Source organism: Caloenas nicobarica, chromosome 2, assembly GCF_036013445.1.
Source record: "Caloenas nicobarica isolate bCalNic1 chromosome 2, bCalNic1.hap1, whole genome shotgun sequence".
In the NCBI taxonomy this organism is placed as follows: domain Eukaryota; kingdom Metazoa; phylum Chordata; class Aves; order Columbiformes; family Columbidae; genus Caloenas; species Caloenas nicobarica.
Window position 1 is genome coordinate 19,791,816 of NC_088246.1, and position 19,210 is coordinate 19,811,025.

Consider the following 19,210-nt stretch of genomic DNA (forward strand, 5'->3'; position numbering starts at 1 on the left):
TACAAAAAATTAACAAAATTTCTAAGCATTGAAATTGGATACCTAAAATGTGTTTAATTAAATGTTCAGGACAACATACCAGATATGCTTCTTTTTGATAGCTGGACCTGAAACGCCTTATGTTTCATAAGTATTAGTACTGCAAAGATCTTTAAAATAGTTATTTTGGCAAAATTTGTCAAGATTATTAAATATGTTTGTACTGATCTGCCTCTGCACTTCCTTGTTTCATCAAAAAGCCTGGCTCAAACATAAGATCTACAATATACTCTTGAGGAGGAAGCAGAAGCCCAACTATTCCTTGAGGAGAGTCATCCACCAATTCAACTTCATTCCAAGCCCTGTTATACTCGCCACGAACTAAACTACAGCCAATGCCAATTCTGTCTGCTATCACCTGAAAAGAACAGAAAAAGGAGTTAATCACAGTCAATACATGTAGCTTCTGTGGTATACAGCAAGGGTAGGAGATGCTTAAAAAGAAAACAAATATCTGAAAGGCCAAGAGCTTTCCTGAGACAGTCTTTGTAAATCCCTGAAGTGTTCCAAACTGCAAATCTTTATTATTGGTTCTGTTTAGAAAGTGTAGGCTTTTAAATGTTACTTCTACCATATTCTATGCACAACATGAAAAATATTCATTTTTAACTCTTTTCAGAAACTTATATATTTGTTTATCAGCCAGTCCTTCAGACCTCAAATGAAGTGCAACATCCACAGTACCCAGCAATGGTTTTTATAGTTGGGAGCCTTATTTCTGAAAACCATTTTAAAGAACCGTCTATTCAAGCAATGAGGTGCAGGTACATTGCACACATATAGCTAGTATGAAATGTTAAGTGTAAAAACACAACATTTTTATCAGTGTAAGTTTAGGACTGCTGTTTCACTCCAAAGCACACGCCTTGCTTTTGAGCCCTGCAAATGTGGGAAGCAATGAAATGCGAGGCAAATGTCTGCTAGATGAAACACCTGCCTTTCCTCTGTGCTATCTCTGACAGACATATAACGGTCTCCAGCTACAAACGCTTTCTCAGAATGCATCTGCTGTGAAGGAATGAAATCCTGAAAGATTTGTAACTTGTTACGAATGGACAATGATAGCCATTGCTTAGACTGCTGTAGCTTTAAGAGACATGATCTGTGCCTACACAGGTTTCTTAGGACAGCAGAGGATAAGGGAACATCAGTGCTGCTTCAGCACAATTCACATTCTCAAACCTCCATAAAATATGTCAGGAATTTCTCTCCCCACAGACACCATAAATTTAGGATTGTGCTCTTTTTCCTATATACTATTTCCTAGGTCTTTCCTGCTTAATGTGCTAGACGCTTGCTTCTCTTTTCCTTTCCATCCAAGGAGAGGAGCCCGGCTACCCAGCGGCCAAGGAAAAAGAATGGCACAGATAAGCAGGCTGCACCAGTACCTCTTCACATGGAGACAGAAGAAATCAATCCTCCTCGTCTAAGAAACTAGAGCATAAAAGCTGTTATATCCTGTCATAGAATACTGGATAGATATAAAATAAAAATTGTCCCAACAAGTTTACATTTGCAGCATGGAAAAAAAAGAAGCTGCATAATTCAATATTTTACAGTTTACAGAAAATGTAAAATGTTTTGACTCCAAATCAAATATATTGGCTCTTTGCCATTTATCAAGTATTCTGCTGATATCACTTAAGACAATTTAATGACAACAAGAATGTTTACAGAAAGAAATTATGCTGGCTTTCATTTACGGGGAAATCAGCTTTGCCAGTACAAAATGACTTAAATGTATACAAAAGATTTTACATTAATATAAATATTATACTATACTGATGCAAGTATACTTTTGTTTATAATGTACATTTAACATCAGTAATGTTATGTTGTAAAATAAATGTTAATGTACCTTGAAAAGTAAGGCCCTGTGGTAGAATGTCCCTTTTTTGACTTTCCCGATAGGAACAATGTTGCATTTCAGTTCAAATTGTATTTCACTTATGTGAAGTTCCCAGCTGAAGTCATGTAGTTTGTCTCTTTCAATTGAGCCACCCATCTTGTTTGCAACAAACCTGTTCCAATACATACTTGGATCAATTACCTCTATAATTCCTCTTGTGTTTATCACAAAAATATAGCAAAATGAAATATATACAAGCAATAAGTGAATGACATATAAGACTTCAACATTTTTACTGTGTTTGCTTTATTTTTTTAATTCGTCAGAGACCTAAACCAAGGTCCAACAGCTGTCAGCAGAGATCCTGGAGAGATCTAGTATAGGCATAAAGTCCCCAGTGGAAATCATCAATAACAGTGTAATTACTGAGGAAGTAGTTCAGAAGCTAGCGTCCATCTTTACAGGTAACATTACATGAGCTATGTGTTACAAACCCCAGCCTTACCATCTGTTTCAAATAATAATAAAGGCATGAGAATATAGGTAATGATCCCAACATCAGAAAGCAACTATATCCAGAAAGGCTACTTCGACCGCTACATGAGCTTTCTTAAATTGAAGCCAGTATTTGGGAGGTGAGGGGTGTGTATTTATGCATTAAAAAGAACGGCTAAGTCAACAAATGAGAAGATCAGAACTCACAATCTGTGCAAACGCTGCCAAAAGCTTGTCTTTGGGGTGACTGCATGCACAGGACCGATTCCTGATGGGTAAGTCCCCACCTCCTCTTACACACATCTTCACATCTTCTATGCATGGCCCCTGTACATAAACACCTTTGCTTCTCACAGTGTCCTCAGCCAAAGGCACAAGTATTACTGAGGGCTCTCCCTCTGGACAAGGTGTTGCAAAACTGACGTGGGAGTCACAAGCCACTGCATCAGATAGGGAGCTACAATCTGCATCACCTCCTCTGCAGTAACTGTGAACAGTTTCTGCCCTCACAGCACACACAAGGCAACCTCAAAGGCCATGTTTCTCAAAACCCGGGGCCTGAGGAGATGCAGGATGCAACAGCCTGGGCACAGGGAGTTAGCGCTGAGCAGGCTGGACATGGTGGCTTGAAGCTGGGAATTACTGGATGAGCCTGAAGAATTGAGGGGCTCCAGGCAGTTGCTTGTGCTGCTTGTGCCTCCAGCCAAGCCTCAGTGAAGAGAGCAAAGCTGCTTGAGCCTATGTGCCCACCACGCTTGTGTAAACAAGGATGTGCTGCGTTTGTCTGAAAGGAGAGAGCCAGCACTGTTGCCGGTTCCCTCGTCTGCCCCTGGCCCGTGAGCCCAGCAGGAACTCCGCTCAGGCTGCCTCCTTCTCCCCTTCCTATGCAACACATGCTACTCAGGCAGATGCTTAAAATGGAACATACACATAAAAAATCCCCACAGAAAACATTCCACTGATATTTCCCGTGATTGTTCTGCCGGGTTATGTGCCTGCAAGTATTTAATTGGTGTGTTTGAAGAGCGGATTTGAAAGAGCATTTTATGGATTCCACCTTGAGGAAGGCAGCATGGTTTATACACGGCTGGATAGTTAAGGATGAGTATCTGTCCTGTCAAATTTTGCAATTGACAGAAAAGTCATTCCTCATACCACATTAGACCACTTCATTAAAAAATGAGAGTTAGTAGAAGAAACAAATTTTGAGAGACTCAGTGGGACCTGACGCCACGCTGGAGGTAGTCAGGAAACTGCTGAGGTAGGAAAGGTGAAACCCAGGGGAAGATGAAGGCAGACACACTGCTTGGAGATGACAGTGATTGGTGCCCAGGCTGCGTTGTCAGTGTAACTAATGAATGACACATTGATAACAACAGTCTGCCCATGCACCACTGCAATATTCTGGCACTATTAAATCATCAGGATGTTAACTACAGTAGCACTCAAAAGCAACACTAGAAAAATGTCATGTGGTTTTGGCTCTCTAGGAAAACAAAATACGAGAGAGTTTCTGTCCCAAGGGATTTCCAAACCAACTAGGCAAGAGAGACTGTAAGAGAAAGAACAGATCTGATACATATAAGTTGCAACAGTCTCGGTACTAGGCTGGGGTTTAGCCTGTGCATTTAGGCTTTGCAAGACATGGGTCTCCCTTGTTCCTTGATATAGATGCTGTCTGCAGTTAATGTGTTCATTGCAAAAGATCAGTATAGATATATAAACGTGAAAAAAATGCAAATTGTCCATATGATTGTTTTCCAAATGATAATTTTTTACCCTTTCATTGCAAGTGATACTTTATTCTTTAAAAAATTAAACTAATTACAACAAAATTAGAAACAAGAAGCTTAAAATTTAAAATCAAGTCAAAATTCTGCACCAAAGCTGATTTGGATTCCAATTAAGGATAGGAAAGATAATAAATTTGGAAAAGTTGTTCTTGGATGAGAAAACTGTTATTTTACCAATCCAACTTATTTGATTATTTATGGAAATACCGTTTAGTACTCACTGTGCAAGAGCCACAACCTGTTCCCGGGTAGTAGTTAGTGGTAGAATTGCTTTGGAAGCATCATTAATGTAATCCAGTAAAATTAAGTCAGGTGGTGGTAGCCAATGTGAACTTTCTAGATCCTGGACTTTAAACATAATCTCAGTAACTTCTTTCATTTTTTCCTCTTCTTTTTTCCCTTTCCCTTTCCTTACACAGAAAACAATACACACTTATTTAGAATACTGTAATCTCTAAAGTCCAAATTCGAACACAGTAGTTCTCCAACAGGACATTTTAGACAAACTGATTTAGAGGGAAAGATAGGGGAAATCATTTCTTATGACAATTGATAGTCCAAAATCTACAAAGCTGTAGAAAATATTTGTGGAACTTGTCCTCAGGAGATGGCTAGGAACCCAATGACTCTAGCTCCATATTAATATTCCTGTCAATTCTCATTGTCTGTTTGTTTGTGGCTCTGATATGCTTTTCCCATATAGGGATTATCTAGGGGGGGAAGACACCTGTGTACAGCTACAAAATAATAACAAGTTTTTAGAGAGTACACAGGAAACACTTTTAGTCAATTATGGTTTGGTTGCGTGTTGTCATGAATGAAAAATCATGAACTCCCATGAGTTTTTACTCAACATAGATCTGGACTTCAAATAAAGGAACAAGAGCATGGATGAAATCTTGACAGGACATGCCAAGCAGTAGTCTCTGTCATTGCAAATCCATGTACTTCAAGCATTACACAAACTACAACATGGTTTGTCAGACAAAGATTTTGTAAGAGATCTGGTTTTGCTGACTTTTTTTCATTGTACAGGTTACATTTTTCACTAATGTTCAGAATCTGAAAAATGACTGTGATCCTGAACAGGCATCACAAGCACCTAGCAGAGGTATAACTGGAATTCTTGTTCTCCTTAGCTAGAATACTGTGCATTGCATGAGTGATACAGCGACTATAAAATCAGTACCTTACCAGAGGCATCATTAAGATCTATACGCTCAGAAAGCTTAGGATTTTCCATTTGTGGGAACACATGGAACTTGTGTTTTGTAAATATTAAGTCTTTTTTCAGCACAGATCCTGAATAATGCTAATGTGAAATAAGACAAAATTTATTTTCTTTGTTTAACAGTTCTGTCTTTTTTTTTTTTTTTTTTTTTAAAATCCGTAATACTTCTGTCATTCTTGGAAGGAAAAAAGAGGAAAAAAGGACTACTAGAGCACATGAGTCTGGGTAACACTGTCATTATTGTATGCTTTTCAAATTATTCTTAAAATTTTACAATGAACAGCACTCTTAAGATGGAAGGCATTAGACAAAGCAGAAGGGCATATACCATTATCAGTAGTCTAATTCAAGCAATTTGTCTTCAGAATACTTTGCAAACTTTTACCTATTGAGATGTATCATATTCACAAAAAGCCCTTTTCATGGATTTCATAATGCACATTTTTTTAGAAGGATAACCAATTAAGATTTAATCTTCAAATTATAGAAAATTCACCACCTTCTTAAATAAACTGTTCTGGTTATTAATTACACTTATACTTGAAAAAAGCAGACAAACAGTTTTATCTAATAAGATTCTATTTAACTATAGCCAGGGGACCTTACGATGCTAGATTAAACAGCTACCTACTTCTCCATTTATACAGTTATGATTTAGTGTCTGACTTAGCAGGTTTTCATAACAACAGTTTCCACAAATGGTACAATTCTTGTTACTTGCATTTTTTATCTTTGTTCCCTGCTCTTCCTTTCTATTCTGTCAGTACTCTCTTCTCCCTGTGAAAAGTGCACTGCTGAATTATAGTGCTAGAGCAGATAGCTATAGCTTTTCCTATCTACTCGATGCTCTTGAGCCACTTTTATTCTCCTTCTTTCCAGTTTTCAGGAAGAAAAGACCTGAGAAGAAATGGTTTGAACAATGGTTTGTTTGGTTTTTTCTGCATATCTCTTTGAGCTATGACTCTGCTCTGTTCCTTGGTGGAATGGCTGATAGAAGGTGGTCTTCCACACCTGTCTCTACCCTGGTCCTCAACTCTTCAGTTCAGTGTGTCTGTCTAATACTTACCTCATAAGGAACTGTGGAGTTGCTGTCTTACAGCTCAGTGCTATAAAATAATCAGTAACCATTGCAGTAGAATTCTGCTATCTTTTTTCCTATCCTCTTTTTTATCCCCATTTTATTTACCAATGGGAATTATGATATCAGAAAAAAATCACTCCCCTTTCCCAAAGCTGTCTTACCACTCGTGAGACATACTTGCTGCAAACCCAGAGGAACATTGCAAAGGAGAACTCATGGCAGTTAATAGTCTCCAAGTTGTTTCTGATTCCTGTTGCAACTTCAGAAGTCCAATGGGTCACCAGAGAGTCAGTGTGAGGGAGAAGGCAGCCAATACAATATCCTACCACCAAAACACAGCCATGACACCTATTTTCTTTCCTTTTCTGTATAGCTTAATGCCTTGGCTGTATTTAGAAAAGGAGCACTGGAAAGTGCTTCCTTAACTGCCATACTGGAACATAGCATGGAATAAATGCACATTTATCAGTTTACATTAAATATTATCTTTTAGCCCAGTCAATGTGTACATCAGATATGCAACTGTTTGATCAAAAATGTTGTTATCTGTCTATGCAAATACATGTCAAGCTATTAACTAGGCGCTTCCTCTACATCTAATTCAAACACTTCCAGCAGACAATTACAACTGTCCTTTCTCTTAGCTTTCAACTATGGTTTATATACAGTAGTATCACTTTTTCAAAACAATGGCTTTAAACCGTGTTCAGTAGTACTTTGCAAAATAATGACGAACAGAAACATATGATCAAAGGACAAATAATGTAGGAAAAAGTCTAAGCATGTTTGTGACTTGGAGTCAGATACTGACCTTCAAATAACTCCCATATATCTCACAAATTAATAATAATAATGATGTATGAATTATGGATTCAAAATGAATGACAATGGGGTTATAAATCATACAACTTGATCATGACATTCAAAAGCAATTATTTCATACTTGAAGAAAGAAGTCTTTGTATCCCTGCAAGTTTACTGTGGGATATTGAGCCAGGTATTTGGTTTTTTCCTAAAGAATTTTTTTGCATTCTGAAAGTGTTATGGTTGCTAACAGAGCAGTAATTTACTGTGTTAATTCACATAAATTACATTAAAAAGCAACTAGCCAAGGGTTATTATATTATCTTGTCAGAACAGGTCTCTAAGCTCTGCACAACTGCTTGAGACGATGCAACGTGGTCTATGGCTCTAGAACATCTAAGATGAAGGAATCTCCCACTGGTGCAGAGCAAACCTGACTGGGGCTCCTGCCTCCCGCTCCCTTTGAGTAAACTGGCGTATGTATGGTAGGTCATGACCAGAGCATGCTGAGTATCGGGAGGAACTGGTAAATGAGCAGAAGCTAGAATAGGCCTGGTAAGATACTCAAGATTCAGCATCTACTCTTTTGCACCCTGAAAGAGGAACCTTGCACAATGCGATTCATAAGATCAGTTTCAGGTATCTACTACAAAATTATTTAAACTGAATTCCAGAAGTGCTTGCAGTCCAAATAGCTAGTCAACTGTAAATACCTGCCTTGTAAGTCAATAACTTTAGGACAGACTTAGCTCACAATTCAGGTCCTGATTTAAGTCAGAACCTCAACCCTCACAATGTCAACCATTTGCATGTCAGTTCTAAACAAACTGATACACATATAATTCAAAGTGTGATGCCTTAAGCCTTTTTCTCTAGTGCTGCTTTTGCTCGGTGAAGATTGTTGTCCAGATAACTCCTGCTTTTCCTCCATTGGAGACAAATAATTACTATTATTATTAGAATAATTACTAAGATAGACAAAGGAAGATTACTGCAATTAGGAGGTAAAAGAAAGACTCTGAAAACATACTTAACAACCTATTTAAGCATTTATACTCTGTTATGAATTTCTCTATAACTGTTTTCAATCAGAATTCTATTTCTAATGTTAGAGAGCCGTAACAACATTGACAAGTAAATCTTAAGGCCATACCTTGTTTTTTCTCTACTGCTTTTTCTTGAAAGAGCAGGTGACAAGAGAGTCTGCTCATAAGATGAATCTTGTGCCTTTTCCTCTACTGCAAGGACACTGAAACAGAACAAGATATTTTTGCGTATTATTTCCACAGATAGTATTTGCATGTTGAGCTATGAAAATAGAGTTCTGATTTTAAAGCACAATAAATATATTCATAGGAAGTACATAAGTGGATGAAATAACATAAGCGCTAATAAACCGGATACTGATTCAGGGATCAAAAATGAAGTATTGTACACCAAATGAAGGGCACAAAAGGAACTGGGGAGTAGGACTGCTGCTGAGGTGCAAAGGCAAGAAGCTGTATCAAAGTCAAAGGAAGAAAACCTGATAGTTAAAGACAACTCTAGGAATCAACAAAGAGCATGGAACTTTAATTTGTCATAGATATTCTCAGACATATTTATGGTGTCATATGCAAGCTTAAAAGGGAAGCTAATGATAGTGTAAACCAAATACGTGATGTGTTGACAGAGAAGAAAGTTTTGGACTTGCAAAATATTGGTAGAGCATTCTTTGATCTGTGAGACTGTTTACAGGAAATTACTCCCAGTTAAACAAGCCCAATACCAACTTCCTGTATTCAAATCTAAGATTTGTTAGGCTGGCTTCAACTTAAACAGAGAAGGAATGGACACAGGTTCTTTATCAAGACTGAAAGCTTGATGCTTGGCTTTGTCTTGCCTCTTGGCATGTTGTGCTTAAAATTCCCTGCATTTGCTTGCACAAGAACATAATCAAATCACAGGTTTCATTGTCACATGCTGACATTCAGCTTAGATGACATAATTATTATGGCAGATGACAAGCTTTGTTATAACTAATAAAACACCAGGTGACCCACTGTCAGGAATCAAAGGGTGTTAAATGAAGAAGTCTTAATGGCTAAATTTGAAAAAAGCAAATCAACTGAATAAATCTTTTCTGCCTAGAGGGAAAAAAAAGTTATTTTTCAAATTCTTATTTTATAAAACACGAAATTCTTGCCTTCTAGGACAGGAAGCACTATACTGAGGTGTCTCTATGTATATATATATATATACTATTTACTTTGTACTGCAAACAGTGGAGACAATGGAAAACATGAGCTATTGCAATAACTGTTGGTAGATCAAACATGACTCACTCTTCTCGTGGTTTAGCATTAATGAAGATTATGGCCCGACGGTCAGTAAGCTCTTGCATACTCAGTTCCTCTAAAGACAAAAATTTCACTCCAGGTTTTATCTAAAAGGAAATTAGAATAAACAATAAAGTGTTCTGTTCAGTTAAAGTTGAAGAGAACAAATATATTTAAAAGATATCTAAAGACCAATATAAAATTCCTGATCTTTAACAGAAGACTGACATAAGAACCTCTAAAGGCATTTAAAATGTGAAATTGGTTCCCTCTTAATTTGCATTTTCTTCATCAATTTTCTTAGAAAAGATTGTTTATAAATAATTTAATTTGTAATTATTGTTACTGTGTCATTCCAAACAGTTCTAGAATAAGGAAATGTTCCTGACTCTGGAGACTTTACAAGATGGGATAGAATTTTTAAAAGCAACCAAGTGCTTCAGGAGCAGGTATTTCAATGATTTTCTCTAAGACTGGTATTTCTAATTCATTTGGGCATTTTGAAAAGTCCTTCTTGGATTTAAACTGAACGCAGCATTAACAAGTGATACAGAGTGGAGTTTTTATACATAAACAGTGCTTTGTGAGAGAACGGATCATGACCAAGGTGAAAACATGAACTCTCTACTTCTTTATGTAGGAGCAAACAAATAAAAAGTCCACAGGTCATTCAGTGTTAGGTTAGTATTACATATAGTGCAGCAAAAGAGACCAGAACTAAGGTCTGAGAAAGGATCTGGAAAGGATCTAGGAGCTGCACAGCTTACACGGGATTGGGAAGAAGATCACAACTGGGGAATAGCATGAAGATGACGAGATCTCATCCATGCAGAAAAATAATAAAAATAAATTAGAGTAGAAGATGGGAAACTTCAGGACAAGAAAATAAAGTATTTTATGTAGCCGGATTCAGGCTTTTGCTATAGTACTCTTACTTTTTCTAAATCAAGACGAAAATTTTACACTAAGTAGATTAATTTATTTAAAATAGCTTACCTGACCACAATCATAGAATCCATCAGTAATGATATTACTTGATGATAAATAACCCCTCTGGCTGTACCTTTGGGAAAGATTGTTATCAAGCAGATTTTCCAGAGCAGCTTCACTGAAGTTATTTTTGCGCCCTATTGATAGATTAATTTCTTCTAGGATGTCTAAAGCACTGTTAAAAATAAGAAAAAGGCTAATTCATCATTAAATACCAATTAATTGTCATTATGCACTTCAGAGTTAGTTTTCAGCATTGTCAAGGCCAAGACAGATTCATTTCCAAGTGCTGGCCTGGTGCCCTCTGGGCCAGCAAGGAGCTGGCTGTGCTGCACAGAATTCTTTCTCTAGGGGAGGAAAATGCCTTGCAATGCTCAAAAGCAATTCCTTTAGGCAGTGAAACAGTTACATAAGGAAATGCTAACAGGGTGCCCCAACCTTTTATCAGAAGAAGAGAGATGTAAAATAGAGTAAAAGGAATAATGTTCAGAGCTGACCATATTACAGAGTTCAGGGACCCTCTCTCTCTCTTCCCATCTCCAACTTGCAATACAATTTGCAGGCTCCAGTTGTGCATGACACAGCGTGTGAATCCCTCTGGTTTAGGACTGTTATTGTATTTGGGGGATGTGTGGTTGGCAGAGATTGCAAAACACAGATGAGCGTGGCAACGTAAGCAGTTGTGTCAGCACCACCGGCATGGCAGGACTTTGCAGCATGGAGGTAGAAACAAATAATCGTGGGGAAACGGGAAGACTGGAGTTCATTCCTTAAGCTGGTTTTGGTGCTGAAACCCATGTACTGATAAATTCTGACCTGAGAAGCTTAGGAAAAGGTTACTAAGAAGATAAAGGAAGCTGAATCCTTAACCATTCTGTGATTCTGTGATTCTGTGAATCAAGAGACCATAACATAGTGCAGTTTTGGAACGAAAATGAAAGGAAAAAAGAGGGAGATACATTAATGTATGTGTGTGCATGTGTATATTCAAATTTATATCTGTGTGTATCTATACACACATGCAGACATTCTTTGCATCCTAAGGAATCAATTTTACACATATATAATGAACTCCACGTTTAGACTGCCCATTTCTCTCTGTGAACTACACAGGGAGCCTCAGCTGCGGACATTTATAATGTAGACTTCTGAAGGTATGTCAGATGGATTCCAGGGAGCAAGTTTTTCAGGCAGGGCAAATGACAACCTTTTCTTTTAGAAGAGAGCAATGGGAGAAAACAGTGGAAGAGCAGTACAGGCTATTTGTCACCCAGCAAACTGCAAGAAAGTCAGGTAACCTGCAAGTAATGCAGGGAAGAATTTTAAAGGGGAAAATGAGTAAGAAAAGCCTAATGAGTACAGCAGTGTTGAAGACGGATGACATCACATGCACAATGGCACATTGTTCTCACGTGGAAGAAAGACAAGCCAAAAAGTGATAAATACGGCTGCACATTCTTTGAAGACCCAAAAGCCAAAAAAGGACTCATACAGAAATGCAAACACTGACACTTCCAACAACGAAAAAAGTAACAGAAAAAAATGAAGGACCCACAGGCAAAGTGAGATACAACTATTCAGGGACTGAAACAAAAATAAATGTTTCATATGCTGCAAGTCAGAGAGGAAAATGTAGGCCTACTGCTCAATGTGGGAAGAAAACTCATAACAGATGGCACAGAAAAGACTGAAGTGTCTGATGCCTTTTTTGCTTCAGTTTTCATAAAAAGGTTGCAAGCAGATGCCTGGCAGTAATACTAACAAGGAGGTGGAAACAGTAGGCTTAACATGTCTAGAATAACTTTGAGGAGACAAAGCTATCAGTGCCTGAGGAGACTTACCTTATACTACTCTATGAATTGGCAAAAGCAATCTCTGAACTATTTATAATTATATTTGAAAATTCAGGGAGGACAGGCTAGGTGCCAGAAGAGTGGAGAAGGGCAAAGAGAGTATCTAGATTTGAAAAACAAATCACAAGGAAATAATAGAGATAATTCAGCCAAATTCCAGTGTCCAAAGGACACCATATCGAATTGTTAAACAATCAGTTTGCAAGCAACAGGAGATAAGATGGTAAGAAATAGCCATTCTGTATTTGTCAAGAATAAATCGTGTAAAGCCAATCTAATCCTTTCTGTGATAGGGTAACTGACTTAATGTATAGGCACTAAGAAGCAGATGTGAGATACTAGTTGACTTTGAGATATGTTTTCACTTTAATAAATCTTTTCACGTATTCCTATTTGAATACTCATGAGTAAGTCAGGGAAATATGATCTGCATGAAAATAACATGAAGTAGTGCCTGACTGGTTGAAAAACTATGCTTAATGTATTATTATCAATAATACGCTGTCAAACTGGAAGGACACATAAATTATAGTCCTACTCTGATACTGTAACAAAGAAGGATTAAATAAGAACAGTGCTATATGCAAGATACAGAAAAAAATTACTGAGCTTTATCTGATGGTGGTATGACCTCTGCTGAAGTACCTCATCCAGGCTGGAAGACAGCTCTTCAAAAGGGCATAAATAAATGAGAGAAATTCGGAGACGTGTGACAAAATGACACAAAGATTTCAAAACAAAAATAAGTTTAATGTTTCTACTTTGTCATGAAAAGCAAACCGAGAGAGGGATGTGGAACGTGAGAAAATTCAATAAGTTAAACAAATTGCTATAAAAAGGTCATTATTCAATCCCACTGAAAGCAAGACAACATGTAGTTGAATTGATCAGCTGTAAGGGATATTTAGAACTCAAAGCCCCCTTCTAATTGTAATGTTACTTCAGCACTGGAACAGGTTACCTTGGAAAGTTGTGAAACCCCTTCAGACCTTGGAAAGTTGTGAAACCCCTTCAGAATTGGTATTTACACTTAACAAGCAAAAACATGTCAGTGTACCTGATTCAGTCTTACAGTGGGCAGAGGGATAACTTCACCTTTGGGGTCCGCTCCAGACCTAAATTTCTGAGATTCTCACTTTGCAGAATCCCCTTATAGATGGTTTTTAAGTATCTGTGCAGTAATCAGAGAAGCGTCCAGCAGAGGGAGCAGGGAAATTACATATATTTTAATTTAATAACTTAGTCACCCTGTGTAAGGAATCCTGTGCCACAATTCATATAACCTAAGCTTTTGTAATTCAGATACTAATATATGGAACTTGGAGTTTCTAAGGAGGAATAAAATAGAGCCTCTTTTACATAAAACTTCAGCACACCTGCAGCTAACTGGAACGTAGCCTGTGTGTAATAAGTATAATTTACTGTATATTGAACTTAGCCTGAAACCTTAATTTCGGTTTCATATGTATGGGGCACTGCGGCCCCTAATTCTGGCTGATGTAAGTGCATCTTCAATATAAAGCCTAATTCAGTCAAAGAAACAATAAATGTTTTTATAATTCCAGACAGTTGTCTCTTCAGGCTTGTATTATTTCTTAAGACTTCTGTTACTTAAGTCAATACCATTTCATCTGTAACATCTGTGGTGGAAAAGTAGTTTCTGCTTACCAAAAAGTACAGCTTCACTTGTTATTCTGCTATAAATATGTAAAGATGAACTTTTAATAAGAGTTCTCTCATGAAAATCTTCCCTCTGCCCCTTTATACTATTTCTACTCACCCCAGTCTGCATAGCTCAACAGCAGTTACTTCATCACTTGCACAGACCATAACAGCCAAACAGGCATTTCTTCTGACTTCTGCATTCCTAGAATGCAGCAGTTCAACAAGGGGTTGCAGTCCACCTGCATTTCTTAGCTATTAAAAAAAAAAAAAAAAAAAAGACATTGCTAATTACATATTTCATCTGTCCCTGCAAGGACAGCCTGTGAAATTCATGTTCCAAAACGTTCAAGTCTCACAGACAAGCTGTGCTGGGCTGGTGGAATGGCCATTTGTGGGGATTCTCTGCTTCTGTGACCTCTGCAGAGGCTGGGGCTGAAAGGAACTTCAGAGGGGTTCCAGGCACACATCCTTTCTGGCTCTGCCTTGCTTTGAGGTTAAGGGATTGTGGTGGGGAAACTGAAGAGATTATGAAGCCCAAGCCTGCCACAGGAGTTACACCACTTTTTTGTGTTCTGTTGCCTCTTAGCAACTAATTTACATCACAATGTATTTGAATTTGTATTGTACTGTATGTATGACAATCTCATTAACATCCTATTCTCTTGTGTACTGCAGTATCTTTCCTATACACACTGGAGGAAATACTGCTCATTTGGATTTTTGAAGAGAAAAACGTTTTAAGGACACTGAAAGAGGTAGATTAATTATCTATGCCCGTTATTCATGTCCTAATTAACAGCCCTGACCCATGAGAAATCCCCAGTTTATGATGTGTGAAGGCACATAGTATCATCCTTATTTATGAAAAGAAAATAATATGACCATTGACAAACAGAGAAAAGCTCGACTTGTTGGATGCCACTGATCAAGGGATTAACTATAGTTTGAGTTTCGTTTGAATTACATTTACTCCCTGCACATCCAGTATCTTAGAAATCAAGGTCAGACATTATTGTTCAGGCTTGAAAGTGGGCAACAGAACAACAATGAGGGAAAATAAAGAGGACAGAAGTTCTCATCTTCAAAATAGAGCCGACAGTTGCAGCTGAAAGAAACCTTAATGTTTAATGCTCATAAACACGGAGATTAAGATATAGCTCTGGTTAAAGCTCATTAAAGCCACTGGAAAGCTGTAAAACATTAATGTGGTGCAAGCAAATGCAGCAGTAAAAATACAAATTAGAGAAAACCCTTTCTAAGTTCTCAAGGGAAACGGAGCTAAATTCAGCTGAACAAGCCAATGATGAAAGTGAAAAATCTAGAAACCCTGTGACTTTTAGTATAGACACACAAAATACAAAGATCCTAGGTAAGTAGAATGCAAACAATCAGGATCTAGAAATGTTACAAACAACCACAACCTCGAAGAAGAGTTTTACCTCAGTTCTTGCATCAGCATCACAACCAAATGCAGCCACAGCAAATGCTGCTTTGCTTTGCACTTGGCTGTTGGTCGAGCGCAAGGGTTCTGCAAGTGCACTCATAACACCACAGCCCTGGATAGTTACGCGGAACAGCTCTTGCATGGCCAGATTCGTCAGCACCGTGGCAGCATTAGCAACGGCTTCATCTCTCTGAGCGTTCAGGGTATTTACCAATGGCTCGATTCCTTCAGCCTCAGCAATAGCACTAGCAAAATTAAGGAGAAAAAAAGAAATCTCTGTTAATTCGAGCATTTTTTCTTCTTAATTCGTTATATTTGCCAATTAAATTAGTATTACATTTCAATAATATAAAATATTGCTTACCTGCAATAAATTGCAATTCTAAAGCATGCAACCGAAATAAAAAATGGAACTGTGACATCCCTCTTTCTGATGTGATGCATTAATTACATTTATCCCACAGTGTGAAGCTCAAGAGGCATAACCTAAGTAGATAAACCATCACAAACTTCTGGATTCTTCAGCTTATTAGGACTTGGATTCTTTCTGAGGTTTTGAACAAGTGAATGAAATCTTGCATCTTTTCAAAAATGCAGAATTTCTGAATCTTTAGTTCCAGGCAAATGCCTCTGCAGAGTTTTATCACCTCTCCCCATAATCCGTCTAGCACTATTTCTAATGAGGATTATAGTGGCTGGAATATCACGTTGTTGTTCTTTGTGCTATCTCCCTTAATTTCTGTGATCAGATACTCAGGTGGCATAAACACAGTAGGGCAAGTTTCTACCATTCTTACAGAGTAGATGTACATGGTGCAGTTCACGGCAATGTAGAGATTATTGTGCTGGCTTTATACACGCTGGTTTAGACAGCAGGAGTACAACAGACACATCAGCATAAAGTTCGGGGCTGGCTACAACTGTGGTTCCACATCAACTAGTCTGTCAGCAGCAGATCCAGTTTAAATATTCCCTCTGCTCCCAGACAACCATTGCAGCCAGGACTGAAAGGTGCTTCCCTCAGCAGTGCTGGGACAAATGCTGGGCTGGCCAAGTTCTGAGCTAGACCTGAAAAACAACCTGTTTGCAAATGAAATTGGGGAATATTGTTGGGATTTTCTGAAGAATAATTTCATAGATTTAGGTTAGAGACCAGCCAAGAAATAACAGTTGAAGAAGCACTAGTTAGGGAATAGTGAGTTGAGGCAGGAGACAGCAAAAGGTGCAGGCAGCTGCACTGTTAGAGGACACATTTGCAAATGACTTAAATCTGATGTGCTGCAAAACTAATAGTGAGGTGGGCCAATATCTCAGTCACAGCAGAAGGAACTGGCCTACTAGCACTTCCTCTGAACACTGCCATTCTGCTTCCAGCACTCACTTTTAAAAGAAAAAGAAAAGTCAACTTCATATTTAATATCTGGGATAAAGAATATATTTGAAAGCAGCTGGCGACATGGCTTATAGTGATAGTAAATGCTTGACTACAACTGATGGAGACCCTTAAGAGAGAACCTGGCCTGGCTGAGGGGGAACTACCATGCTCTGACAAATCCGAAAAGGCATACGTGTCTGGGTTACCATCTCATTATGTAATCTCTGGTTTCTTTGCCACAGGCAAAAGACTCTACCGATACAAATGTAGTTTACATTCTTCAAATGCCTAAGATATTCCATAATTTAAGAGTTTTGTCAACCTTCTTGCCGAAACTTTCCTTTCTACTAAACAACGGGAACTCACTTCTTTGTCTATACCATCTCATGTCTATATCATCTTAAATTAACTTCAGTGGTATTTTTCCAATGTCATTATAAACCATCACACTATAAAAATGGAATCGTCTTCCTTCTGAGTTTGTATATAAAATTTGACCAAATGATTTGAGGCATATGCCCAATTTACTATCTGCTCTGTTTGTTAAACAAAAGTTGGCAATATTGTTAGCAATGAAAATGCACAGATGGCAATTTGAATTTTCCTCGCAACTGCTTTTTATACCCTCTTTTAGTACATTTTGTCTATATCAAAAACATAACAAAATCTCCTACCTCTTTATTAGCATATCTAGGCACTCAACAACAGAAGATTGTATATCTTTTATAAGTTTCACAAAATTTCAGTCAACACATTAATAAGAGAAATCTGGATGTGAAAATCTTACTTTTACTGTAACAGTGTCTTACAAAAAATCAAACTAACCTTTTGGTAACTTTCACAGTTACAAAATAAACACAAGCTAAGGAGTATTACATATACTAGAAAGAGTTATGCTATCAAAGCCTGTCAAGGCATTGATAAAACCAAAAAACCTCAGGAAAGCTTTTATGCAAACAGGACGGAAAGCAGAATACATGTCAACCTGTGCTACATAACCCCATCACGTGGGCAACACGAGGCCAATCTTACTGTGAGCTGGCCTTAGTGCAGGTATCTTCAAACCACGTTTTGAGAAAGGTGAATGCAGGTACTACGAAGCATACCTAGAATGAATCAGCAGAGGCTGACAGGAGTTGTTAGTCTGGTCTCTGCCTCATCTCTAAGGTGCTAGCTCACAGGTAGTGCTGGAGCGGGGGTGCAAGGAAGGCTGGCAGGCAGGCCCCAGCCCCCAGTTTGGAAACACAAGGAGAAGGCAGCAATCCAGGGACTGATGGTGAGTGGGGTTATTAGCCTGGGTGCAGCATAAAGGTGTAGGGCCAGTTTGGTGTTGGCTAGTTAATCCTCCCGGAGCATCAGTAACTTTAATGCAAGCACTTAGTCTCTGTTCAGAAGTGAACCCCACGTTTTCAGATGTCCTGCACTGCACTCCTCAGTGTCTTCAATTAGCTGGATTTCCCCCTGAGTGTCCTCTCTCCCCTTCCCTCTTTGATCAGACAAAGAAAAGCTGAAAATGTTTTGTTTAGTTGTTGGGGGATTTTTGCTAGTTTGTTTTTGTTTGGTTGGGTTTTTAATTAGGTAAGGCCACTGTATTTCTAGGTTCTCTGGTTAATATTGTCTTTTCTTCCCCACAAAAATTTTATCCAGATTTCCAGCTTCAGGAATGCTGTAGCTCCATCCACGCTGCTGTATATGAAGAAATCCTGGACATCTTGGTTGCACATGTAAGGATCAGCTGCACACCACATGTACCACAAGCTTTCCGGAAAACATCACATTCATAGCATGTGTAACAATGACGTGACGTACCTGCCGGCAAAGTGTGGGAGAGACTCACCATACATGCACACAGCCATGGACAGTGAGGCATGTCCATAAGCTATCAGATTTACAGTATTACACATGATATACACACATACCTTATTCAGGAAAAAAAAAATCAAAGAGTTTTTCCTGTGCAATGGATACACAGAAATTCCAAGATTTATGGGACAGATCCACTGCTCATGAAAGTATCATTGCATCTCACAGGTGTACTATATCCGATACTTCTGCAGTAAGTATAGGACTTAATATTCCTATATTATACCCAGTAACATATGTATTGTCCTATAGGAAATTCTAATAAATATACAGTCCCTAACAGACTGATTCCAGTATGATACATGGAACTGAACAACGTAGTCAATCACATTACAAGCAGATTTACTATGATTTCCATAAAGCCAGCAAGTACACAAGTACTTGACAAAAGAGCAAGGTGACAGCTCCTC

General features: G+C 38.2%; 1 protein-coding gene across 4 annotated transcripts in view; it reads right to left on the minus strand.

Moving 5' to 3' along the window:
• ARMC3 (armadillo repeat containing 3) overlaps positions 1 to 19,210 on the minus strand; it is a 57,134-nt gene continuing 37,924 nt past the window's right edge. For 3 of the 4 annotated variants that reach the window (XM_065628078.1, XM_065628077.1, XM_065628075.1), the window contains 8 exons: positions 15,558 to 15,807; positions 14,234 to 14,370; positions 10,607 to 10,775; positions 9,617 to 9,717; positions 8,446 to 8,541; positions 4,398 to 4,586; positions 1,898 to 2,060; positions 1 to 397 (listed from right to left, as the gene is read on the minus strand). In XM_065628078.1, the coding sequence (XP_065484150.1) occupies positions 188 to 397; positions 1,898 to 2,060; positions 4,398 to 4,586; positions 8,446 to 8,541; positions 9,617 to 9,717; positions 10,607 to 10,775; positions 14,234 to 14,370; positions 15,558 to 15,807 (1,315 nt within the window). In that variant the 3' untranslated portion in view covers positions 1 to 187. The remainder of the gene's footprint in view (positions 398 to 1,897; positions 2,061 to 4,397; positions 4,587 to 8,445; positions 8,542 to 9,616; positions 9,718 to 10,606; positions 10,776 to 14,233; positions 14,371 to 15,557; positions 15,808 to 19,210) is intronic. The other variant, XM_065628076.1, reaches the window with a different exon arrangement.